The sequence below is a fragment of the Hibiscus syriacus genome, unplaced genomic scaffold (genome assembly GCF_006381635.1).
Source record: "Hibiscus syriacus cultivar Baekdansim isolate YM2019G1 unplaced genomic scaffold, ASM638163v2 tig00110328_pilon, whole genome shotgun sequence".
Lineage (NCBI taxonomy): Eukaryota > Viridiplantae > Streptophyta > Magnoliopsida > Malvales > Malvaceae > Hibiscus > Hibiscus syriacus.
The window spans coordinates 317,452-345,209 of record NW_024062685.1 but is presented as its reverse complement, the minus strand read 5'-3'; the positions used below and the strand labels follow the sequence as shown (position 1 = coordinate 345,209).

The following is a 27,758-nucleotide window of genomic DNA, read 5'->3' as shown; positions in this document are numbered from 1 at the left end:
TAAAAAGTAGAATACGTTAAAAATATTAAAATATACTTAAATAATTATTTTAGTCATATAACTTTTAAAATTTAGGATAAAGTACATAAATGGTCTCCTGACTATAGAATATTGTTTTATTGAGTCCATTGACTATTAAAAGTTACAAAATGATCACTTGACTATTTATTGTGTTCAAAACTCGTTCTTTTTTCATTAAAAATTTGATGGCAGTTTGAGTTGTACATTAACCTACTGATTGAAATATGATAAAATTTTATCTCATAATCGCAAATGACTATCATACTCAGTTAGCATGTTAATGTTCAACTCATATGACCGTTACCTTTTTTAACATAAAAGACGAGTTTGAAACATAATAATATCTAAGTGACCATTTTGTAACTTTTACTATTCGAGGGACTCAACAAAGCAACCACCTATAGTCGAGGGATCATTTTATAACTTTTAATAGTCAATTGGCTCAATAAAATAATATCCTATAGTCGGGGGACCATTTGTGTACTTTACCCTAAAATTTATAAGATTATAATTAAATTTATTGCATAGTTATATAAGCGATAACAAATGTGGAATTTATTAAATTTAATGACTGTTTTATAATAATTTAATAAAATTAAACAATCGTTTTATAATAATTTAATAATCTTAATATGTATTTTAGAATTTTTATAAATGAATAAGGAAAACAGTCATTTAAACATAATATAATAAATTGAAATGAATTTCACCTAAACTTTTTGTGAATTGACCACTTTAAGTATTCAGTTTAGGGAAAGAGGAACGAGGGAATGAGAAGAGAGGAATAATTTTGGGGATATGACGTTGTGTGGACATCGTAAGTGGTAACGGTAGCAGCGTGATTGGAGGGAGGCTCCTTCCAATCCTCTAGTGGTTTAGTTTTTGTGTAAGCGAGTCTAAACTTTGACCAATGTATTTGAAATATGGTACATATTAGTTTTAGTTTTTCATTCTAGACCCAAACTAATAGCTAGATAGCTTAATTGATATGATATTGATATTTTAAGGATTCAATTATATTTTTTCTGAATATAGGGATCAAATTGAAATTACATAAGACATTGGGGATGTCCAACACAATCAACCCTAAAGGAGTGAATTTTGAAATTTAAAAAGGCAAAGGGGAATGATTAATCTAAAAGGACATGAGAGAGAGGGGCGACTCCATTAAGGAAGTACGCAATGCATATGTTTATAAATTGTTGGTTAGTCGTAATTGGTAATGGAAAAGCTCATTTATGCTGTCCTGGCTTGGAACTTAGAATATACCGAGTCTGTTGATCATAATTTACCATTTTTGTTTTACAAAATGATCCGTACTAAAAGCATTGGTGTAAGAGAGAGAATGACAGGAGCTTTTTGTTCGAAAAGTCCCATGAATGATGAACGTGTCCGAATGAGGCAAATATGCAAATGGTCTTTTAAAACCCTTCAGTTGCACACATTTTGGGTTGCACACATTTTGGGCGATTTGACCAAACTGACATTCTTTGATCGAATATCTCTCTTTTTAGTATCGTTTATTTTATATTTTTTGAAGTGGTACCATTTTAGTTGAGGTGGCGAAAGGTGTATCCCCGGGACGCACTTTACTTGATTTTACGCTGAGTTGGATGCCACGTGTGAAAGGCGCATCCCCGGAGACGCGCTTTACCTTTATTTTGCTGATTCAGTTGCCACACGATATTTTTTTTAATAATAAAATTTTTATTTTTATTGTTATTATAAATTAGTAATATATTATGTAAATTGTTTCAGTTATAATTTAATAATTATCGAATATATTTTTTAAATGTGTATTAAAGGTGGAGTGTATTATCCACATTAATCGGATAGAACAACAGATGAAAACTAGTTTTTATTTTATTGTAGTTATATGAAAAATGTATAAAATTATTATATTACACGTATGGTTATATTATTATTTTTTATTTTGATTATCGATCTATTAATTTAATCACTTAATTATTTAAATATTATCAATCTAGTCATGTTATTATTATTTAACCAAAATATTGATACATAAGTTAATAAAATTAGTATAATTACACATTTAATCTGTTATTATTATTATACATTGAGAAATTATAGAAAATGCAATTACATTTAAATATTAGAAACAAAAACATTCATTTAAATAGAATATTAGATTACATAAGGGTTAACGATTATGTGATGATAATAGAGTTGTACATTTTTTTCTATTGTGTCTGATGTTTCTACAATGCCCACATCGTTTTTGGTCTGTTGACTTCTCCCGAATATCCATATCACAATGTATTCTAGTAGATTTTGGACGACCTGAGTCCCTCAATAGCAATGGATCTGGTACAATTGTAAGTCAAGTTTGAATCTCATCTGAGTCTCTTTCGTTTCCTATGGGCGGAAACTCAAATTCATATACCTTGAATACTTGTGAAAGTTGGTATACGGGATCAACATAATTTTTGTTGTCCAAATACGAATGTGAGCAAGCTGCAATGACATGAGAACATGGATATTTGAGTGCTTGAAAGAAACCACAATCGCACCACCTCTCATACAGATTGACTCTGAAAGAGTTAGCTTCAACCCCTTGCAACGGACGTGGCATTTCGGTTACACGAAACAATTCACGGGTGCGAGAAAAATTTGTTACCAACATCCCATTTGATGCAACCACTTTTTTTTGTAAATCAGCTACTAGTATTGGGTGATAAATATGATCATTTTGCATCCAAGTAAGAGCTTGTCCACCGAGCTTTGCAAATAATTGACCCAAACGAAAATAAGTCGTTTTGACCAATGTCGTGACTGGTAAATGACGCGCCCCCTTTAAGATTGAATTTATTGCTTCAGCCAAGTTTGTTGTCATATGACCATAGCGATACCCCCCGTCATACGCATTTGTCCATATTTCTTTGCTGATGTCCATAATGTACTCGCACCCCTTCTTATTTTTGCCAAACAACTCTTGTGGCATCGACTCATACCTTTGAGGTTAGAGTTCGTAACCTAAGCCATTAGGAATATGTAATAGTTAATATGAAGTATAAATAAGTAATACGAAAATGATAGAAAAATTGGGGAAAAGTAACATATCCATCCGCACGACTAATTGACGTTCATCGTTCTTCTTGTATTTTCCGTAATAGTTTGCAGCAATATGACAGACACAATAATGATGTTTAACATGTGGAGGTCTATAAATTATACCCAAAGAGTCCATTGATGTTTTTATCCCGGCTCCTCGGTCTGAAATAATGCATACTCGTTCCCTGGTGACAACATGTAAACGTAAATTTTTAAGGAAAAAAGCCCAAGACTCAGTGTCTTCTCCTTGAACGAGGGCAAATGCAGCGGGAAGAATATTGCGGTTTCCATCTTGGACCACAGCCAATAATAAAACTTGCTTGTATTTCCCATACAATAAAGTACCATCAATTTGGACAACTGGTTTACAGTACTTGACTGCATTAATACACTGAGGGTAAGTCTAAAAGACACGGTAGAATTGGCAGCGATCACGAACCACTCGATCATTCACGTAATGATGTTGAGTTTCGAACTCAACAATTGTCCCGGGATTGAGTCTTTGCACAACATGAAACCAACTGGGTAGCTCGTTGTAAGATGAATTTCATTCTCCATGAAGTTTGCAAATGGCATTCTGTTTTACCAACCAAGCTTTTTTATATGAGACGGTGTACCCATATTGTGACTGTATAGTAGAAATCAACACTGCAACAACTATATGAGAGTTTTGCTTCACAATGGGCATGATTGCTTGGCAAATAATGTTAGAGTCCAAGTTGGGATGATCTTGGTTTATACCTCTTGCACAACATGTATGAGGACCGTTGTATCTGGTTAGTTCCCATAAGTTGTTCTTCCTCTTCTATTTGATACACGAATCATCCATTGACATCCGTTGTCACGTTGGACGCAGTAGCAGACATATTTCTCTGTGTTAGATCGATCAACTTTGGACTGAACTGAGTTACGAATATTGTAACTCTTTATTGCCATCATTGCTTCCTCATTCGATGCGAACTCCATTCCAATATGTAAATCACTGTCATTAACTGTTGATTGAAGTCCATAGTTGCCAACATCAGGAAGATCCGGAAATTCAGGCTCATACATTGCATCGTAATCAGCCTCATACATATGTGAAGGAAGTTCGGCTGGTGTTGTATTTATCGGAACGTCATCCTCATCATCATCAGAATGTACATTAAACTGTGGTGAGTCAGGTTCAACGAATAAACCCGTTTCAGCACCATCTGCACCTGGCTCCCGAAGAGGTTCTTCTGGTGGAGATGATGGTTCTTCCGATAATCTAATGTTGAGGTCAAATACGTTCCTGCTTGTGTGTCATCCCCTTGAACTTGTGGCCATTGTATCATGTGGGATGTGAATAGACTGTCGTCTCGTTGGCATTTCCATATGTAAGTCGAAAACATTGGCAGATGAATGTTTACCCCTTGAAGTAGAAGAGATGTTGCCATATGGATTATTGGTGAAACCACGTGGGTTGAGACCATAAGCAGTTGCAGATAAATGCCTTCCTACTGAACTTGATGGCATGGCATCTGGTGTTGTATTCGCCATTAATGATGTGAAATCATTGCAGATCAGTTGTGTCGGGCTATCAACTTGATCAGCTTGATATGCAATGCCAAAGTGAGAGGAATATGGGAGACCACGAGAAGCACGAACCTCAATAAAAGATGCATACATTTCAATAAGAGATTGTGAACTTCCCATATGAGTATCAACCATCATAGAAACATCATCATCGTTTGAAAGCTGAAATGATGTATACGTGAGCGGAAAAAGTTCAGTAGGAAATCTGTACTGAAGTGAATATAGTTTTCTCCGGCCTGCTACACGAATCTTTAACGAAATTTTTGTGATTAACTCCGCAAGAGTGATATTTCTCTTCAAGGTTAAGGGGATATAATGATCTGACTCAAAAACAACCCCCTCTTCAGCTTGTTTAATTTCTCCATCATACAAAACAACAGCAGAAAAATGACTCATTTTCAGAGAATAGATGATTGAGATTTTTGAGAAATTTAGAGTTTGAGAATTTCAAAGCTTGTGAACTGAAGTTTGTTTTGAAAGTTTATAATACATTACATATAATAGTGTCTATAACCGGGGTACTATTCATGTGAAGGCGTGTTCCCGGGGGCGCGCCTTCCATTATTTTGTCAGAGAATATGTTATCATTTGTAACACCCCCAACCCGTATCCGACCCGGATACGAGTCCGAAGTGTCACATTGACTTTTCAAACATTTATTCGTATAAAATATTAAGTAATTTAAAAACTTTTATAACATTCAACTTATTCAAAACGTTTACAAAATTATTCAGAGTTTATACAATATATTCTTTTGAATACATGCCAACTAGAACTTTATATATTAAAGTACATATTAATCACCTCTTTTCTGATCTGACATTGAGTAAGGAGAACTGACCTGTCTTACTCCACATCGCTCTTTACTCCTCTCCATACCTACGTGTAAATCACTTACACGCTAAGTCGTTGACTTAGTGAGGCATATAAAACATATAATAAAACCACAAACCATTTCATATAACATAATGCATACTTATACATATATCATTAATATACTTATCAGTACTCATATCATTATTACTAATTTTTTTCTATCATGTAAGCATATATTGAACCTTTATATACTCACCGTCGAGTATCCATGTCATGTCACAACAAAGCATATATATAGTATCATAACAAGTTATTTATTATCTTTAAAGCCCTTGCATTAGCCCATGTATACATTTGAGAATAGAGGTATGTGAGTACATTGAGGTTGTGCACTAATGCTGTCACCACAGCTCGTATCAATTCCCTCATGGGGCACCGAACCTTAGTTCAGTATTCGTCCCGAAGGACCAGTCCATAGATCCCGAAGAACCTAGGTAAACAGTCCATATGTCCCGAAGAACGTAGGTAAACAATCAATATGTCCCGAAGAACATAGGTAAACAGTCCATATGTCCCGAAGAACATAGGTAAACCCTCGACCCTTGGCATGCCAACTATACCACTAGCTCTCTTATCACATAACATGGGCATTAACATTCATAACATTCAATTTACTTATTCATATCCTTTCCCTTAAGAACATATATCTTTTTTTTCAGTCACGTACCAAATGTACGTGTAATCATTGATCTTATAATCACATGTTCATTCTCTTCGGTCACATACCATATGTATGTGTAAACATATATCTAATATCATATAACACGCATCACAAATGCATGTATTCACATAAATCATTTCTTATAGCTTTATTCATATCACATATTCATATAAGTTCATATCTTATTTCACATATACTTTCCATATAACATATATATCTCATAATCACACAAATCATAACATTGATCACCAATCAAATAACATTTTAGGAGTTACTTCTTACCATAGTAACTCCATCACTGGCTCATCGCAAGCCAAATGTTTATTCAATAATATAAGTACAAATTAAATTGCACTCACCTTAGCTTTGCTTTGATTCGATTATAATCCTTCAATTGATCTGGAATGGGATCACGTTCTATATCTACTTCATCATACATAGATCTATATTAGTATTATAACTAATATACTCTAATGGTTCACTCCTTAGACTAAGAAAAATGACAATTTCATCTTTCAATGAAAGTATGCATCGGTGCACTGCTGATGCATCGGTGCATAAAATGCATTCGATATTGTATTATTACTGGTATGCAGCGATGCACTACTTATGCATCGATGCATGAATTGCATTTCGATGTTTTTATTTTAAAAGAGTGCATCGATGCACTACCAATGCATCGATACACCTTCAAACAATTTCTGGGTTTTAACCTTGATGCATCGATGCACTATGAATGTGCATCGATGCACTCTGCCCAGAACCTCTTTTTGAACCCGAAAATCATCAACTCTTCACTCAAATGCTTCATATTTCATCCCCTTTCATATTCCTAACTTTCATATACATGTTTAAACTCATTTATAATCAATTATCTCGTCTTTAACCTTAATATCCTCTCATCTTTATTAACTTCAAGAATCATACCAGATTTTTAACATGTTTTAAATCTAATTCTAACACTCCATATTCTTTAATTAGATTAATGACAAGTCAAATTCCTTCTCAAAATTCACTTACTAACTCTTTTCCAGAATTTCCTTAAGAAACTCATTTTCTTTAATCTTTCATAACTTCTTTATCTTTTGATTTTAGGACAACTTAAGCTTTCCATAAGCTTAAGTATTACCTAATGATCAAAACCCACTCTTAAAATTAACAAATAATCAGCTAACAAGGAATTACCTTTGCAAGCTTGGCTCTTCTCTCTCTCGTACATGAAGAAGAAGAAGAAGATGATGATGAAGAGAATATCTCTTCATCCTTATCCCCTCTAACATATATATCCTTATCATATCTATTTTTAATTCATTTATTAGTCAAATGACCATTTTGCCCTCTATTTCATTTGATAATTACTAACAACTTTTAAGATTTATTTCCAGATAAATCATTGAACTAATCCATTCTTCTACTTTAATCACCAAATTTCTGAAACTTTACCATTTAGTCACTAACCCATAGTTTGGGATGTTACATCATTACCCTATTATGTCACTTATGTCCCCCGAGAACTATTCATATCAATACCTATTATTCCTTAGGGGACCGTGACGGCGCGTTCCCGGGGGCGTGCCTTCCATTATTTAGTCAGAGAATATGTTATCATTACCCTATTATGTCACTTATGTCCCCCGATAACTATTCATGTCAATACATATTATTCCCTAGGGGACCGTGAAGGCGTGTTCCCGGGGGCGCCTTCCATTATTTTGTCAGAGAATATGTTATCATTACCCTATTATGTCACTTATGTCCCCCGAAAACTATTCATGTCAATACATATTATTCCTTAGGGGACCGTGAAGACGCGTTCCCGGGGGCGCGCCTTCCATTATTTTGTCAGAGAATATGTTATCATTACCCTATTATGTCACTTATGTCCCCCGGGAACTATTCATGTCAATACCTATTATTCCTTAGGGGACCGTGAAGACGCGTTCCCGGGTGCGCGCCTTCCATTATTTTGTCAGATAATATGTTATCATTACCCTATTATGTCACTTATGTCCCCCGGGAACTATTCATGTCAATACCTATTATTCCTTAGGGGACTTTAAAGCGCGTTCCTGGGGAACTATAGATGGATGGTGAAATCAGGTAAATTATAACCAAAATTTAACTTCTTTTGGAAGTTCAACAAGTTAAGGATAAAATTATATATATAGATAAATTTAAGTTCATAACTTAAATTAAAATGTTATGTGAAGTTTGAATAAATTAGATAAAATGTTATGGATAAATTGAATAAATGTGAAGTGATAAGTTTATTGTGACATTGAAATTGTATGGAATGAGCATCGACATGTTTTTACGAATAAATGTGAAGTGATAAGTTGATTTTAATGTATACGTTTTAATATATGTGTTAATGATAAAATCATATGTATGGATAAATTTAATTTCAATTTAAGTACTGTGAACTATAATTGGAATATAACTTTTAATTTCGAATACAATTGGAATATTAACTTGAATTTAATGTTAAATTTCGAATACTATAATTTATATTTTAAATTTAAATTTCGAATACTATAATTTGTGTTTTAAAAACATTTATTAAACATTTAATGTTAAATTTGAATAAAAAATAACATTAAAAATATTGGCAGTAACAACCATGAAACATTTAAATAACATAACCAAATTACATAAATTTCTAAAATATAACTATTTAAATAACATTAAAATACAACTGGATCACCGATGTCGTCTTCTCGAATGAGTTCCACATAGCGGTGGTTGTCTATTTCGCGGAGGATTTCTTCGTGGAACTTGTTCTTCAGTCTCCTCATCTTCACTATCATCATCATCGGTATTTTCTTTATTTGGTGTAGATAACGCTGAAGGGGCTGAATAAAATAACGACCCTGGAGGAGTGCTAGTAACCATCCCACCGCTCCCCGGGAACTGTGAAAACTGTGGAAACATTAGCATCGATGTTTGTGATCCAGATGGAGATTGAGGTGTCTGAGGAGAAGCACCACCAGCCAAATAAGATGCATATGAACCATATGTTGGATCATTAAACATAGCCGTATATGCACCTCCATATGGTATAAAACCCTGCAGGCTAGGCATGTAACCTGGCGGGCTAGGAATGTAACCCTGCGGGCTTGGAATATAACCCTGCGGAGATGACATATGAACTGGTGGGCTTGGCATATACCCCTAAGGAGATGGCATCTGAAGTGAAGGGCTGGGCATGTACCATTGTGGCATCGGTGGATAAAGATGTTGTGGTGGGACTGATGCAGAACCGGTAGCACATTTTCTCCGTCCATGCGTTGGAAGACGATGATATTGAGACGACGTCTTTCTCGGCGTCTAGGAATGCTAACCCTTCGTGCTTCCGCCGAAAGTAGAAACGACTTCCCATTTTCATTAAACCAGTCCATATAGTTATCCGTAACCATATGACCAGTTTCAGCGTAATATTGTCGAGGGGCCAACTGTGCATACCGGTTCTCCCAAAGCGCAATCCAATCTATGTGTCTCACCACTCAGTTAATATCTTTCTTTCCTCGTCTATCTATGTTATGCACGTCGTCTAAATTCCTAGGTGCTCCAGGAATATATTGCGTACAACCATACTGACGGAGCATGCGATCAACTGGATGCCACTCAATAATAACATAACATATAAGAGGTATAACCGATATCCAAACCTCTAATGACCCACCAAGGTGAGGTGGGATGCAAGCATTCACTTCATCCCTCGCATAAGGTATCCATTGAAACTGAAATATAAATATACAATTCAAATAAATAAAATATTCTAATTATATCTAGCATTTTAAATTAAAATATTAATATTTAAACAGGTGTAAAAACATACCTCAGACCCAGCTTTTGTATCAATAAGTAGACGAATTTCCTCTAACCCAGTAGGTATACTTCTATGGTTCTTTCTTTTCATTGACCACATATGAAATATAATATAAACTAAATATCACCTTATTTAATTAAAAATATTTAAATCAAAATTTAGTTCGATAATTACCTCAACAATAAGGGGAATACGTATGGTTCATTCACGATCGGACATAAGAAAGGCATGCGGAACCACACCCATGATTGCAGAAGAATGAGACATCAACCGATAGCAGTTTTCTTATAATTCGTCGCCCGATACATTTCTCTAAAGAGAAATGTCAAAACTGCAGCGCCCCAACTATATCTTCCAGCTTCATCAAAATTGATCAGATGTCGCAACCACATACAATGCACCTGGTTGCGAGATTTGTCGGGCATCAATATTCCTCCAATTATTCGTAGAATATATGCCCGAGCACATGCCTTTGCTTGATCCTCTGAAGCATTTTCATTTAAAACCTCAAAATTAGCTTTCAACCAAGATAAAGCTATTCTACCTCTATTAAACTTTGGCGGAGCAGCTCTAAGATAATCAATGCACATTGATTGTCAATCACCATCCGCCATATCACACATCAAATTTCCGTCGACGGGAAGCCCAGATGCATAGAGACATCCTCCAATGTAATTGTAGCCTCTCCACATGGAAGGTGAAAAGTGTGTGTCTCAGGCCTCCACCTCTCAATCAATGCAGAAATTAGGACATATTCGAGTTTGCAACCGCCAATGATTGTTGCAATATATCCAAACCCGGCAGAAGCCAAAAATGGCAAAACACGTTCCGGTGTCGGTATACGTGGATTTTTAATAAATATCTCTAAAATACGATCAGTATCCTAAATAATATTCATTATAAAAAATTAAAATTAATATAAATTCATAATAAATTTAAATTAAACATAACAATAAATATTAACATTAATTATAAAAAAATATTATCATATCGCTAAAATGTCTGGAGATATGATCAGTATCCAATCGCATCAGCATTTCACTTTCCATTATAACTGTAGACAAAAAATAATAATTAGCACAAAAAATAATTAATTAATAAATTTAAATAAATAATAATTATATAAATATTTTAATAAAAAAATATTTATATAATTATATTAAGATAAAATATAATAACTATTTAAAAAAATAACTCAAAAATAAATTTCTTACCATTAATAAGAAATTTAAAACTCAAAGATTAAGAGAATTTGAGTTATATAAGAAAGGAGAATAAGATTTTGGTGTGAAGAATGAAGGGGGTTGAGAGGGTTTATATAGGGGAAGAGGAGGGGTAGTTGGGGAAAAATCGGATGGGCATTTAAAACATTTAATGAAAGGCGCGTATCCGAAGATACGTCTTTCACACGTAGCAACTGAATCAGTAAAATAAAAATAAAACGCGTTCCCAAAGATGCGTATTTCACACGCGACATCTAACTCAGCATAAAATTAGGTAAAGCACATCTTCGATGATGCGACTTTCATCACCTCAACTGAAAGGGTGTCATTTCGAAAAATATAAAAAAAATAGCGTTAAAAAGAGAAATATTCGGTTAAAGGGTTTTGACGTACTGTTGAAGAACAAGACAGGAGGAAGATAGATGAAGGGAAAGGCTGCATGAGAGCTTTAACGAAGCAGCAGCAAATAGCAGTCACTACAAGTAGCCTGAGTCTTTGCGGTTTTGGGTTCTGAGTTTGTTTTAGCGAGTGGAGAGAGCAGGCAAGGCAAGAGGGAAAGGAAAGGAGCCTTTCTCTGCGTTGCTGCTTCTCTCTGACTCTTTCCTCCTCCATTTACACCGCTAAAACATACCAAAACCCATTTTCTGCCTAAACTCACTCTCACCCCAAATCATGCCCATTGTCTGTCTTATTTCACCCTTTTTGCTCCCTCACAAAACTTGATCAAGTACCTTTTTCTTCCATACAAAAACTCTTTCTTTGTCCTTGTTTTCATCTCTCACTATATTAGCTACAAAAGATTCTCTCTTTTTTTAGTGATGATGGGCGGTGCTGAAATCAGAATGGGAGATCCAATGGAATAAAAGAGTGTTTTTTTTTGTGATTCATTTTAAGGTGTTTTTGGAAGGGAGACGGTGCAGTCCATATATGGATTACGGAAGCGGAGGAGGAGGGAGTGGGTCCGGTGGGGACCACGACGCCTCCGACCCGTCCCGGCGGAAAAAGCCTTACCATCGCCACACTGCTAACCAGATTCAGCGGCTTGAATCGTAAGAAAACACTGTCGGCTGGCCTTTCTTCCTTTGCTAGCTTGCTCGTCTTGTTTTGTTTTTTTTTTCAATAAAGAAATGTTTTTTTTGTTGGTGAAAACGTGAAGAATGTTCAAGGAGTGCCCGCACCCAGATGAGAAGCAAAGGCTGCAGCTGAGTAGGGAGCTGGGACTGGCACCAAGGCAGATCAAGTTTTGGTTTCAAAACAGAAGGACCCAGATGAAGGTGGGTTCGGCAGGGACTTTTGCTCTTTTATTCCTTTTTCTCTTTTTTCTCCTATATTCATTCACTCGCTTGTGTTTCCTCAGGCACAACACGAAAGAGCCGATAACCGTTCTCTTCGTAACGAGAACGATAAGATCCGATGCGAGAACATAGCCATCAGAGAAGCGCTTAAAAATGTCATCTGCCCTTCTTGCGGCGGCCCTCCTGTCACCGAGGATTCCTATTTTGATGACCACAAATTGAGGATGGAAAATGCCCAATTAAAGGAGGAGGTTTTTCCTTTTTTCTCTGATAATAATAATAATGACGATGATTATGATTTTTTAGTATGCTTATGTTTTGTTTTGTTTCACTTTTTCAGCTTGATAGAGTATCTAGCATTGCAGCCAAGTACATAGGGAGGCCAATATCTCAACTCCCACCTGTACAGCCCGTTCATTTCTCTTCATTGGATTTCAGGATGGGGAGTTTCGATGGCTATGGTGTTTCTGGTCCTTCCCTCGATCTTGATCTTCTCCCCGGAAGCTCGTCGTCGTCAGTGCCGAATTTACCTTTCCAGCCGGTTGCTATCTCGGACATGGACAAGTCCCTCATGTCCGATATTGCTACTAATGCAATGGAAGAAATGCTCAGGCTCTTGCAGAGCAATGAACCTTTATGGATCAAGTCCACTAATGATGGCAGGGATGTTCTTAATCTGGAGACCTATGAAAGAATTTTCCCTAGGCCTAGTACCCGCTTCAAATCTCCCAATGCTAGGATTGAAGCTTCAAGAGACTCTGGTGTTGTCATCATGAATGGTTTGGCTTTGGTTGACATGTTCATGGATTCAGTAAGTCACAAATTTGTCCCTTACATTGAATCCTTATCGGAATTCGAAATTTTAATGGAGAAACTAAGACTCCTTTTGCAGGACAAATGGGTGGAGCTATTCCCTACCATTGTGTCGATTGCCAAGACAATTGAAGTAATTTCATCTGGTATGATGGGTACACACAGTGGTTCTTTGCAATTGGTAATTGTGCTTTGTTTTTTTTTTGTTCATATCATTTTTTTTTCTTTTTACTTCTTTCCTATACTAATTCTCGTCTCCATTTGCAGATGTATGAAGAGTTGCAGGTGCTCTCCCCGCTAGTACCTACACGTGAATTTTATATCCTTCGATATTGTCAGCATATTGAGCAAGGGTTATGGGCTATAGTAAATGTTTCGTATGATTTGCCGCAATTTGCCTCTCAATGTCGATCTCATAGGCTTCCTTCTGGATGCTTGATTCAGGACATGCCCAATGGTTATTGCAAGGTTGCTCAAATTTTATTCTCCTAATGTTTTGCATGCTCGGTTTTGCTCAACATTAATCTCAAATGTACATCTAAATGATTATAGGTTACATGGTTGGAGCATGTGGAGATTGAAGATGAGATTCGAATTCATAGACTCTATGGGGATCTTGTGCATACTGGTTTGGCATTCAGTGCAGAACGGTGGCTTGCGACTCTTCAGAGGATGTGCGAGAGGTTTGCTTGCCTAATGGTATCAAACACTTTAACCCGGGATCTTGGGGGAGGTAAATATTTAGTAATTCATCTACAGACTCGGCTATTATTTTTCTTGAGGTCTTAAATAAAATTTCCAAATGTTGCAGTAATTCCTTCTCCCGATGGTAAGAGAAGCATGATGAAGCTTGCTCAAAGGATGGTAGCCAATTTCTGCACAAGCATCAGTACATCAAATAGTCACCAGTGGACAACGCTTTCTGGTTTGAATGAAGTCGATGTCCGGGTAACTGTTCATAAGAGTTCTAACGGTATAATTCTTAGTGCAGCTACCACCTTCTGGCTTCCCGTTAGTCCACAAAATGTATTCAATTTCTTCAAGGACGAAAGAACTCGACCGCAGGTATATTATGATTTGTAAATGTCAAAGTATACGTATACTATTCTGCCTTGTATAACTTAATAATAATCTGTCACTTCCTTTAGTGGGATGTTCTGTCCAACGGGAATGCAGTGCAAGAGGTTGCTCATATTGCAAACGGGTCACATCCAGGCAATTGCATATCCGTTTTACGAGTAAGATACCCGAAACCAAAGCATTTTCGTTTGTGTTCTTCACTTCAAAACTTTGGTTTAATAAGAATTTATTGTTCTTTGAGTAGGCATTTAATACAAGTCACAACAACATGCTAATACTTCAAGAGAGCTTCATAGACAGTTCAGGTTCACTCGTAGTTTACTGCCCGGTAGATTTGCCAGCCATTAATGTAGCAATGAGTGGAGAAGACCCTTCATACATACCATTACTCCCATCCGGTTTCACAATCTCACCGGACGGCCATCCGTACCAAGGCAGGGAAGGAGCGTCAACGAGCTCCAGCGCACATGGGAGCATGGGACGATCGGGGGGTTCACTAATTACAGTAGCGTTTCAGATCCTAGTGAGCAGCTTGCCATCTGCTAAACTGAACATGGACTCGGTGACAACTGTTAATAACCTTATCGACACCACGGTCCAGCAAATCAAGGGTGCTTTGAATTGTCGGAGTTCCTGAGTACTCGTATCCTTAAATTCAAAAGATGAGATAAAGCCTGAACGTGTGTGGTACTGAATGTGGAGTGTTTGAAGTTAGTTGGGGATTTTGAATGCCCCCTCTCTTTACTGGTCGTTGCTTCTGCTGCTGCTGTCTTTTTCTTTGCTCTGTCAATCCATCTCCACCATCAACTAATGCTTTTATTTACTTTGGAGGCCTTTGTTTTTACAAAGGCATTTTGGGTTTTTTTTTTTTGCAATTTACTTTGGAAGAAGAGTGGCTGGTAGCATTAAAAGAGAAGTCAAGAACGCACCATATATTACTATTTGTCTTTCATTGTCATTGCTGCACCTCAATAATATGGTTCGGGTATTGACTTCTGTCCACGGACTCTCAATAATAATTCTATTATTGCTCTTCCTATTTTTTTTTCAAATTGGGCTGGTCTTATTCATCTTTTATAATCAAGATTGATCCATGTCAACCAAGTCATGGTATTTTACAATTTATTGAATTTAATTTAATTCGTTTTTATGAAAATTCCATACACGTTTACAGCGTATACATTTAACATTTATGTTAGTCCATGCAAATGTATTTTAAGGCACAAATTAACTCAAATAAATATTATCTTGTGTCGCATCATCTCAATGCGTACTGATTTTGGAGGCATGCGGGTCCAAATGGGCTGATAATTGGTGTCTCAATGCGTACTGACTCGAATGCTGCTTGCAAAACAAGCTTTGGTTTAGCGGTATGATTTTACAAATTGTAGGGTAAAATGATAGGAAATCCCTAAACTTTATCGTATGGTATGATAAATCCAAACTATTAAAATAGATCACTCACCGTCCATAGATCCCGTCCCGTTCCTTCACGGCAAATGTTGGATCGAGGCCTATGTCGGACGTTACCATTGCTTTCTATTCCGTAGAACCACAGACCAGCCCAAACCTAAAATACACAAAATTGAATGAAACAAAAAATCTCAAAAGTATAAAATAAAAAAGAAAAAAGAGGGTGCTGGAAACAAACCTCTAAGTATCCATCTTTCTTCATTTGAACATAGTGACAGATCTAGAAATTTAATAATAGGATCTAAAATTTTAATTTTCTTTTTTTTTTTAAAAATAATGGGTATGCAAAAATTGTAATTTTTTTATTTTTTTCCTTAACACATTATGCTAAATTTAATTATTTTTCTAAAATAATGGAGATGTACTTAACCCTATGGAGGTGCATCTGCCACTACTTGAAAACCTAGTTGGTCTATTAACGGCTTATTATTTGTATCCAAGTGTCCCCTGGACACCATTGCATCCGCTATATAAATAAGAAAAACATAATCAAATTAAATTAAAATTATAAATTTATTAATACATCAAATATGAACCCTATTAAGTATACCTGTTTCCTTTACTAGTTTCTCTTGGATATTACAGCCAAAATGATTCCATTTGTTCCATCTGATCACCAAGCAATCACATAATATTTTAAAATTAAACAGGAGAAGATTCAGTAGTAGTTATAGAATAAGATAGGCGGTGTCCGACCAAGTCCATTAGCCAACATAATTTCCACTCTCATCATAGAGCGGCGGCAACCTCACTGGCATCGGACACCAGCCAAACGCATAAGACCGTTAGCCCCACTGCCAAACTCGAACATGAAGAATCACCCATGTACATGCCAGCTTTTCAATTCCACAAAACAAAAAGATTTTGCAGTAAATCATCCGAGGGAAAGAGAAGAAATTTATACGAGTATTACTGCACCGATGCTTATATAACATATCCAATGAAAATATCTAAAGAAATAAGGGCCGATTTTATTTCATTTTCTTACTTTAATTTTTCATTAATTCCCGTAATTAGTGTGACGGTAACCTTATCCTCGTAACCCATGTGTTGAAAACATTTTGATATTTCAATATAACAAATTAAGTTAAATGAATTTTAAGATTTTATAAATGATTTTCTAAGGTATATTGGAATTAATTAATCGGATATCAAATTATTACTCCAAGTCTTTCAAGATCAATTTTAATCCTTACTAAATGTGTAAAATTGTGATTTGTACTTAAATTATTTTTGAAACAATTTTCACAAAGTATTTTGAACCAAAATCAAGCCTTAAATCAATTTTTCAAAGGCATGCATCGATGCACCCTCTATGCATCGATGCACTTGGGTTTTATTAAAACATCGAATGCATTTCATGCATCGATGCACAAGCAATGCACCGATGCACTCAGACTATTTTCAAACATCGAATGCATTTTATGCATCGATGCACACTTGGTGCACCGATGCACTAAGTGTTCCAACGGTCAAAATATTTGAATTTAACACTGATGCACCGATGCACTATGGTCATGCATCGATGCACCGACGCTCCCAACCAGTTTTATTAATTGTTTTCACACAATAACAGCTCTATTGACTCCACTAATCATCCCCAACGTTCAGAAGTGATTCAAGGTGTATTTAAACAACTTAGAAGCCATTGATCAAAACAAGAAACATCAAGCAACTAGAATCAAAGAGAAAGCATCAAACCTCAAGTTTGAGCATTTCAAGCCTATTTTTCATTCAATATTCATTTTGCTTTCAAGAACACTTATTGTGTTCAATTGTATTTATTCTTGATTGTTCTTTCTTTGTTCTAGAATTGTGCAAACATATTTTCCTTGTTAGGTTTTTTCTTGTAAGTTTGCAAATTTGTAATATTCTATTTGAGAAAAGAGCGTTCTCAAGAATTGGGGTATATTCTTGAGGGAATTGTAAGATTATCTCTTTGGCCTCAAAATAAAGAACAAATTAGTGAATTTGTTGGAAAATCCTTAGTGTGGGTAGCTAAGGTAGTGGACGTAGACTTTGATTGATAAAGTCGAACCACTGTAAATCGCTGTGCAATTACTTTCAATTTTTTGCAAAAGCTTCCATCAAAATTTTTATTACCAATTCACCCCCTCTTGGCCGATTCCATCGATCGATTAACTCAACAATTGATATCAGAGCCTCACTCATTTGAAGGTTTAATCGCCTCTTGAGTCGATTCGGGAAGAGTTACATCGATAATCAAAGTCATCAATGGCCTCTACTTCAAACTTCGACTCTGGTCACGATTCGATGCCTGTCAACAAGCCTCATTTCTTCAATGGGGCTAACTATGCCTATTGGAAAAATAGGATGATGTACTTCATTCAAGCAAGTGACATGGGAGCATAGAATGCCGTAGAAGAAGGATACATTAAGCCTCTCAGTCATCCAAGATTGTGGAGTGAATGAGAGACAAGAATGTTCTAACTCAACTCCAAAGACATCCTTATCATATTTTGTGCTCTTGGACCAGATGAATACGGAAGAGTTTCATCTTGTACAACCTCCAAAGAAATATGGGACAAACTTCAAGTCACTCATGAAGGTACCGATGAGGTAAAGAAATCTAAAATTAGTATTCTAACGCATAACTATGAAAATTTTAGGATGAAACCAAATGAAGATATTAAAGCTATGATGGATAGATTTTCAACGATTGTTAATGGTCTTAAATCATATGGAGAGATCATTTCAAATGAAAAGCTTGTGAGGAAGTTAGTCTACTCCCTTCCAAAATCGTGGCAATCAAAGAAGAAGGCAATCATCGAGTCTAAGGACCTAACGTCCTTAACTCTTGAAGAACTAATTGGTTCCCTTCTCACTCATGAAATGATGCTTGAAGATGAAGTGGACCTCGATAAGATTGACGAGACACCAAAGGAGAATGAGAAGAAGAAAAATATTGGAGTTGCTCTCAAATCCACAAAATATAAGAGTAATTCGAATGACGATAATGATGACGAGGAAATGGCATTATTTGCCAAACGATTCAGAAAGTTGATGATGCCCAACCTAGGAAGAAAATTCAAACGTCATGAAGGCTTCAAAACTGAATCAAAGGAGAAAGACCCGATCATTTGCTATGAATGCAAAAAGTCAGGGAATGTCAAATATGATTGCCCACAATTGAAGAAAAAAGGTCAATCCAAAAAGAAGCACAAGGCTCATGTAGCTACACGGAGCGATGAAGAATGTTCCGATGAAGAGGAACAAGAAGTTGCAAACTTGTGCTTGATAGCTATCGGGGAAGATTCTAAGGTAACCTCTAACTCATTCGATTTGGATGAATTATCTTATGATGAGTTATTAGAGGATTATAATGGGTTGGCTTCGGATTATAAGACTCTATTTTCAAAAAACAAAAATGATATTTCAAAATTGAAAAACGAAAATAGTCTTATATCCAAGACCAACAATGAGCTTGAAAGTAAGATCAAAGAATTGCAAATCAAAATTAATGATTTTGAAAAGAAAAATACTGATTTGCATAACTTACTTTCAAAAGTTCATGATGATCATCAAAAGAAGATTGATAATCTTAAAACTTCTTTTAATAAGGTTGGAACAAAAAGTTTTGAAAAATGTGAGAATTCAAAATCCAACTTTGTTAAGAAAAGTTTTAGAAGCTACAATCATAGAAGTCCTCAACGAACCTTGAATTGTAAAATTGTTAGGAGTATATGGGTTCCTAAAGAATTCATTACTACTAAAGATAAGGATGTCCTTCATAAATGGATACCAAAGGGGACAAAGATTTTAGAAACTAATGAATATGGATCCAAAAGAATTTGGGTACCAAAAATTAGAAATTAATCTATGTTTGTAGGAAAATGAGCATTGCTACAAGGCACGGGAAACAAATCCAAATTCATGGTATCTTGATAGTGGATGCTCAAGACACATGACCGGAGACAAAAGCCGGGTTCATAGAGCTTAACGCCAAAAATGGAGGAGAAGTGACTTTTGGTGATAATTCAAAAGATCACATTGAAGGTACTGGTACTATAGGTAATACCTCTTCCATACAAATTAAAAATGTGTTATATGTGAATGGATTAAAACATAATCTATTGAGTATTAGTCAATTATGCGATAAGGGATTCAATGTTATGTTTGAAATTAATGGTTGTAAAGTCATTGACATTGCATCTAATTGGATTATGCTTGTTGGTCATAGAATATGAAACATATACATGGTGCATTTAGATTCTATTGATATGACTAATTTGTGCCTGGTTGCTAAGAATGAACATGATAGTTGGTTATGACATAGGAGACTAGGATATGCTAGTATGAGTGTTTTGCAACGGCTAATTCAATGAGACTTAGTAAGAGGGTTGCCTAAGCTTAAATTTGATAATGATAAAATCTGTGATGCTTGTGCTAAAGGAAAACAAAAGCAATTTTTTTTTAAATCCATTAATGACGTATCAACTAGTAGAGTATTACAATTGATCCATATAGATCTTTTTGGGTCAACTAGGACTACTAGCTTGGGTGGAAAACAATATGCATTTGTCTTGGTAGATGACTATTCTAGATATACTTGGGTTCTATTCTTAAGTACTAAAGATGAAGCATTAGAAAATTTCATCACATTTTCAAAAGTAATCCAAAATGAAAAAGGTTATTCTATCACTAGTGTTAGAAGTGATCATGGCACTGAATTTGAAAATCTTGGATTTAATGAGTTTTGTAATTCTAATGATATTAGCCATAATTTTTCAGCACCTAAAACCCCTCAACAAAAATGGAATTGTTGAGAGGAAAAATCAAACTTTAGAAGAAATGGCTAGAACCATGCTTTGTGAAAATAATTTGCCAAAATATTTTTGGGCGAAGCCATAATCCGCTTGTTATGTGTAAATCGAGTAATGATTAGGCCAATTTTAAGAAACTCCATATGAAATTTTCAAAAATAAAAAGCCTAACATTAGCTGTAAACATTAATTTTTTTATTATTATTATTATTAATATTAGTATTATTATTAAATAAAAAAAATAATAATAATAAAAATATTACAAGGCCCAAAACTGGGGCCCGATTACAATTGGCCCAGCAGAACCCAAACCCTTTAGGGTTTGTAACATTCAGCTAGGTTGTCTAAACCCTAGCTTCCAGACGCCGCCGCCGCTCCAAAGTTCCTGTGAGTTCCAGCCGCCTTGCCGACGCTTCAGTGCCACGATGCTCCAACAGAAACTCCAGAAGCTCTGCTGCAACGATAACAGCCGCCCACGTCGAGCTCTATGGTGAGTCACCACCATAGCTATGGTGACTCACCAAACTCGACCCTCTATTGTCCGGTTCGACGAGAGCCTCGTGGTGGCTATAAAGCCACCCACCTGCAAGAAAGACGGGGACAAAGAGCAACAGAGAACATAAGAGAAACAAGGACAGAAAACAGAAAGGAAAAAAAAACAGAGAGGAAAGAACCGAACAGAGACGAACCCACAACCAGTATAAAACCAAAACAGAAAACAAAGAAAGAAGAAAGAAACTTACCCTTGGAGCCTTGACCATCGTCGGAAGCACTAAACATCGCCGGAGAACAGAAAATACCGAAGGTATTTTCGTAGATTTACTCCGATTAGGAGTCTTTTAGGGAAAACAAAGACCGGAATCGGTCTTAGGCGTTTAGATCTATACTTTAGGTAAATTTGGGAATTTCCGGCCACCGGAGACGGTGGCCGGCGGCGGAACATGCGGCGGATCAGGGTTGCCGGCCGGTGCTCAGCTCTCTCTCCGGGGAGAGTTTAGAGAGAGCAGAGAGTCTTCTCTCTCAGAGAAAGAAAGAAAGAAAGAAATGGGAAAGCTTGGCCCTTCGGGCCAGGCGTTTAGGGTTTATAAACCCTCCTCCGAACGACGTCGTTTTGAGGGGAGGGGTGTGCGTGTAATTTCCATCATGGGTAAACCATTTCCGCAGTCACTATAGTTTGTAATCCTTACGATTTAGTCACTGAAATTAATTTCTGAACATTTAATTCAGTTTTGAATTTTATTTTATTATGTTTTAGTCCTTACCAGTATTAAATAATATATTTAGGTAAATATCAAATTTAGTCCCTTATAGTTTAGTATTTTTTATTTTAATCTCGTATTAATTAATTAGGTTAAATTACACTATTAACCATTATCTTTCATAATATTCAAATTATTATCTTTATTTTTGATACTTTATTTAGTTTTATAATTTTAATTTCTTTTATTTTGATCATTATTTAATTACAATATTATTTTGTTATCACTTTTATATTTTAATTATGGCTTTAATTATTATTTTATTATTATCTTAGTCTTATAAATATTTATATTAAATATTATAAAAATTATAATTTATCTAAATCATTTTTATGAAAAATTATTATATTTTTAATATTTATTTATTAATATCGAAGAAAAGAACTGTCTTAAAACACCTAGAAGTTCTTTTCTGATATTCTTAAATAAATAATTATCTTGTTTTTTTAAAATTATAAATTAATTATTTTTTAAAAAAAAAATTGTTTTTTTAGTTATTTATTTATTAATATCGAAGAAAAGAGCTGTCTTAAAGCACCTAGAAGCCCTTTTCTGATATTTCTAAATAAATAAATAATTTATACATATTAACATATTTTATTTAAATTATTTAAAATAACATAATTATGAATTAAATATATTTTGAATTTTTAAATTTTTAATGATAGAGACAATTTATAATTAAAAAGTACCAATTTTGGGCGTTGTAGGGGTGCTAATCCTTCCCTAAACGTAACCGACACGAATCCCTTTTTATTATTAAAAAGAACGAATTTTTGGTTATAAACGCATATCAGATCATTTTTTATTGATGTTTTTTTTAAAACTCTTTTAAAAAATAATTTTTAGGTATTCGACCTACCTGACCCAAAAGGCCGATGGCGACTCTCAAATTATTTTCAAAACCATTTATTCACATCAATTTTCCCGCCAAATAAATTTTTCGTGCCCGGACGGAAACCGGTTACGACAGCTTGGCGACTCTGCTGGGGACCTGTCAAACTTTAAAATCAATTATAAATTGTCTCTATTAATTAGAAATGAAAAATTCATTTATTTAATTTTTAATTCTTTTCTATCAAATTTTTATTATTTATTATTTTATATAATTGTTTTTTTATTCAGGTATTAATTATTTTATTTATCTGTTAGAGGTTTGAATATTTCTCCTCACACACAACACTTGCATTGCATAACATAAAGCTCTATAATTGAGTTTGTCCCTTTTAAGTGGGAGTGAAAGCGACGTCTTCGTGAGAATTTATTCTCCGTGTCAGACCTAGCAAGTAACTTTCGGGGTTCATATGCTCTATGTCTTCGTGAGAATTTATCCTCCGTGTCAGGAATAGAGAAATGTATCCCCTCGAATTGAACTCAATCCGCTTAAGTCTGTAATGGACTAGGATTGAGGGTTGACAGCCCAAGGGGGCATCAACAAGGACATTTCGAGTACCTTTACTCCTAGAACTGAAAACCTGCATATAATAAACCCTAGAAACTCTCCCGATCTGAAACCATGCCGAAATTTTGTCAGTAGGTATACACAAAGGAGAAATAAGCTCTAGCTTTTAATTTATTTTATTTCCTTTTCCTGAATAAATGCATGCGAACTAAAAATCATGCGGTTAGGTTAAATTTTCCAAACAAAGCATGGAACTAGAAAGCATGAGGTTAAGATTTATACCTTGATAGATAGATTTTTTTCATTAGTTAGTACTAACTATTTTATTTTTTTCTCATTTCTTTTGTTTGCATTGCATGATCATAGCATAACCAAAAGGTGTTTACTTGAAAGACTGTTCATCATATTGGAAAGAAATCGTAAATGGACAAAAAGTTTTATGATCAAACAAAATATGATGCGGCCAAAGAAAGACATTCTGAGGAAACTCCGAGGATAGAAGCAAGCTATGCACCCAAATATCATATGACCATTAAGGAGCAAGAGGAGATACGAGAAATAAGAGAGCAGATGTCCAAGATGATGGATAAAATATCTGTGTTGGACAAAGGAAAAGAGATTCCAGCACAGAAAGAGAGAGAGCTCAATGAACCTAACTCTGCAGTTTCAGATACGCAAGGGATTTCGATTCCTAACCAATTAGAGAAATTACAGACAGTCATTATTCGTATTCACAAATCGTATGGAGATACCAAAGAAATGGTGACAACTGTACAAGCTCCCAGAGAAGAGAAGAAATCATGTAATCAGAAATCATCAAAGTTTGGTATGCTCCCAATGTCTAAAACTCAGGTTCAATCCAAGACAAAAGGCGGTTCTCATCTTGATACTATCCCCATATCATATAAAGAGTTGTATGAAAAGCTACTTGAAGCACGAGAAGTGGATCCATATTATATAAAACCGTTCCAACCTCCATATCCAAATTGGTATGACATCAACGTTCATTGTGAATATCATGCCGGAGCTCAAGGACATACCATCGAGAGTTGTCTTGCCTTCAAACGTCGAGTCCAAAGTCTTTTGGATCATGGAACCTTATAATTTATGGTAAATGATCGACCTAGTTTGGTAACCGAGGGTCCTGATAGATTAATACCAAAAGTCTTCAAAGATAAGAATATCAGTAGGGCGCCCAGAGAGAAAAAATTTGCTGAGGTTTGAAGCTCAAATATGTCATTTGAAGATTGAAAACGATAAATTGAGCACCAAAATGGAAACCATACATGAAGACTTCCAGAAGGTCAGTCAAGCCTTTCAAAATGCTGGTATAGGAAATACCCCAGAAGAGTGGATAGTAGGGGTCACCAAATTGAAAAAGAGTTGCAACATACATGAAGATCTTGTCCAAAAACTTGTTGAACACAAATGTTCTCTCACAAGGAAAAATGAGCAACTCCGAGAATTGACATAGGAGATGAAAGAACACCAGAATGTCATGGAAGAAGCTGCAGTTCAGACAAGCAATATGAACCAAGCTGATAAAATAACTTGGTTTTAGAGAAGAAAATGGGAAAGTTATTCCCTATATGTAAAGTTTTGTTGAAGTTAGGACTAAAAGTTGTCCCTTATATGTAAAAGTTTTATTGATGTACCGAAACTTTTGTGTTCAATGAAATCTGTTCTAAGATGATCACTCTTGAGAAACACCTTTTCATACATGCATTTTCATTCTGCATCTTTGCATTTTTCATTTTGCATTTATACTTTTATGTTTGCCTATGAAATGCACATTTTTGCATTCTTATTTTTCCAGTTATGCATTTTTCAAATTTTTATTTAAGTACTGTTATGTACTTTGATTATAAAAACATGTAAATAATTCATGAAAGATTCTGTAACAGTAAAAACCAAGACCATTCATATTACTTTACTATCATCATGAAAACAATGGAGCAATCTTATAAGGGACTACAAGACCAGTGGCCAGAACAATTGACAGGGTTACCTCGGGATACAAGGAAAGAAGTTTCAGATTCAGTACCAGATGGATCAGATCAAATTATCCAGGGAATGGAATCTGATAAAGAAGATACAACTGCTATAGAGAAATCGTGCTATCAGATTGAAGAGTCGAGAAAGATAACATACCCTGGGGCATCCCACTCAAACTCAAAGAATAACCTCATTAATTATTCACAATATGAGGAGAAAGTCAAGAGAACAGAGAAAGCAATCAGAAACATGAAAGATGTTAGTGCCTACCACAAAGAATTAGAAGCAAGAGAGCTCAGCTTGATTCCAGATTTGATTATTCCCCATGAATTCAAAATGCCTGATTTTGAGAAATATGATGGCACCAGTTGTCCCTTAATCCATTTGAGAATGTTTTGCAGAAAAATGGAAGGATATTTGAGTTCTAATGATTTATTAATTCACTCTTTCCATGATAGTCTTGTTGGCCCAACAGTAGTATGGTACAATCAGTTGACCCAAGAACATATCAAGAGATGGGTAAATCTAGCTGATGCATTTTTGAGACAATATCGATATGTTAAAGGCTTAGCTCCAACACGTATGGATCTTCGAAGAGTAAAGAAGAAAACCAATGAAAGATTTCAAGAATATGCCCTAAGATGGAGAGGAGTGGCAGCACAAGTTCAACCTCCCATGTTAGAAGAAGAGATATCACGTATGTTTCGTGATTCCCTTCCCGCTCCTTTCCGCGAGTTGATGCATGCAAACCCGACAAAGGAATTCGAGAATCTTGTGACAACTGGAGATTTAATTGAGAATGTAATCAATGAAGAAAACTCAAAAGTCATATCCAAGAGCCCAAATGATCAGAAAACAAAAGCTGATGATGTAAATGTATGTCGCATCCAAAATCCCCGCAACTGTAAAAGAAAAAGAGAAAGTAACTGTTCGGATCGACCAAAGAAAGTCATGCGATCAAGAAAAACATTGGAAGTGTTCCAAACTTCCATTTCAGATTTGTATCCTCATTTGGTTAAAGGTCAATACATCACACCAAGACCAACTAAAGTGACATCAAACCCTTCTGCTCATAGCTATGATCAAGATAGTGTTTGTAATTTCCACTTGGGGGTAAAGGGGCATTCTACAGGCAATTGTAGGCCATTGTTAAAAGAAATTGAGATGCTTGTTGACAAAAGGGGTTTTGACACAAGAAATGATCAAGAAATGGGGGGCAAATGAAGAAAAGAACCCTGATCCTATTACATACTATTATAGGAGTAATGAGGCATAATAAAATAAATAAGTGGAAGTGTTATCTACCACTGTAGTACTTTTCTATTTTCAACATCTTGTTTGAACTTGTTTTTGTTCCTTTCTCCGCTTTTTGTGCAATAAATGTGTGTTGCTTATTAAGGTTATGAGCAAGGAATCAAATTTTAATCTTGAAATTATTGAGTATCAAGTAGATTAAATATTATTTTAATTTTTCAAGAGTTATAGATTTATTGACAAGTGATAAAATTATATCTTCAATATCCCATCCAATGCCAATTACTCAAACCAAATCCTGACACTACAAAGATTCTGAAGAAATGTATCCACCTGTTTTTATACCTACTCCAGATGTTTACCTTTTCGGGTATAGTTGATTGATGATACTACATTCCACCATATACATGACTTCAAAAGTCACACATTTTTCTTTTCGAATATAAAACCATCATAAACCAAAAGATCTCAAAAGAACCAAACTTTCAATTATCCGTGAATCTTACTACAAGAAGAGACGAGATGAGGCATCAGGGACCAACTCATTGATGATAATTTCGAGTGATTAGGGCATACTCAAAGAAGAAGGGGAAAGTGATTGATTGAAATAAATATATCATGCATTAATTACATTTTTTTCATGTAAATAAAGTTAATCTTGAATATTCATCCCCCTGTGGATACCTCTTTTTACAAAGGTTTCTGTGTATGAGATGATGAACGACATTGTTTCATTTATCCTTTAATATATATATATATATATCCTTTGTTGTCCCCATTTGATCCTGAATAATTTTTCTTCTAATTGAACCCTAACCAAGGATCACCCTCTACATTGGAGGGCAAGGTAAAGGATATTGGCTCACAAGAATAAAGATTGTCAATACAGTTTTATTACGAAGACAAGTTTCCATGAAGTCATGAAAGTTTTGAACTACAAAGTATGTCAAATACAGAGTGCTTGAAGATCAATCCAATCAAGAATAATGGAAAACCTCCAAAATGCAAAAGAAAAAGGAGGTGCTCAAAGCAGTTGAAGTATTATACTCATCCAGCAAAGAAAAAAATAAAAAAAAAAGAAAAAAAAGAGAATAAAAAAAAAGAAAAAAAGAAAAAGGAAAATTGAATCAAGATGGGTGACTTATTGAGCCTCACGTTACAAGG

At 35.2% G+C, this 27,758-nt stretch overlaps 1 protein-coding gene across 1 annotated transcript; it reads left to right on the top strand.

The window, feature by feature from the left end:
* Positions 1-12,046: 12,046 nt before the first annotated feature.
* On the top strand, positions 12,047-15,407 carry LOC120118275 (homeobox-leucine zipper protein HDG11-like). Its single transcript, XM_039138360.1, has 10 exons — positions 12,047-12,288; positions 12,396-12,513; positions 12,597-12,785; positions 12,875-13,345; positions 13,427-13,528; positions 13,615-13,815; positions 13,900-14,080; positions 14,159-14,412; positions 14,496-14,585; positions 14,672-15,407. Exons 1-10 carry the CDS (start codon positions 12,167-12,169, stop codon positions 15,062-15,064), a joined length of 2,121 nt encoding a protein of 706 aa, XP_038994291.1. The 5' UTR covers positions 12,047-12,166; the 3' UTR covers positions 15,065-15,407.
* The last annotated feature ends 12,351 nt before the right edge of the window (positions 15,408-27,758 follow it).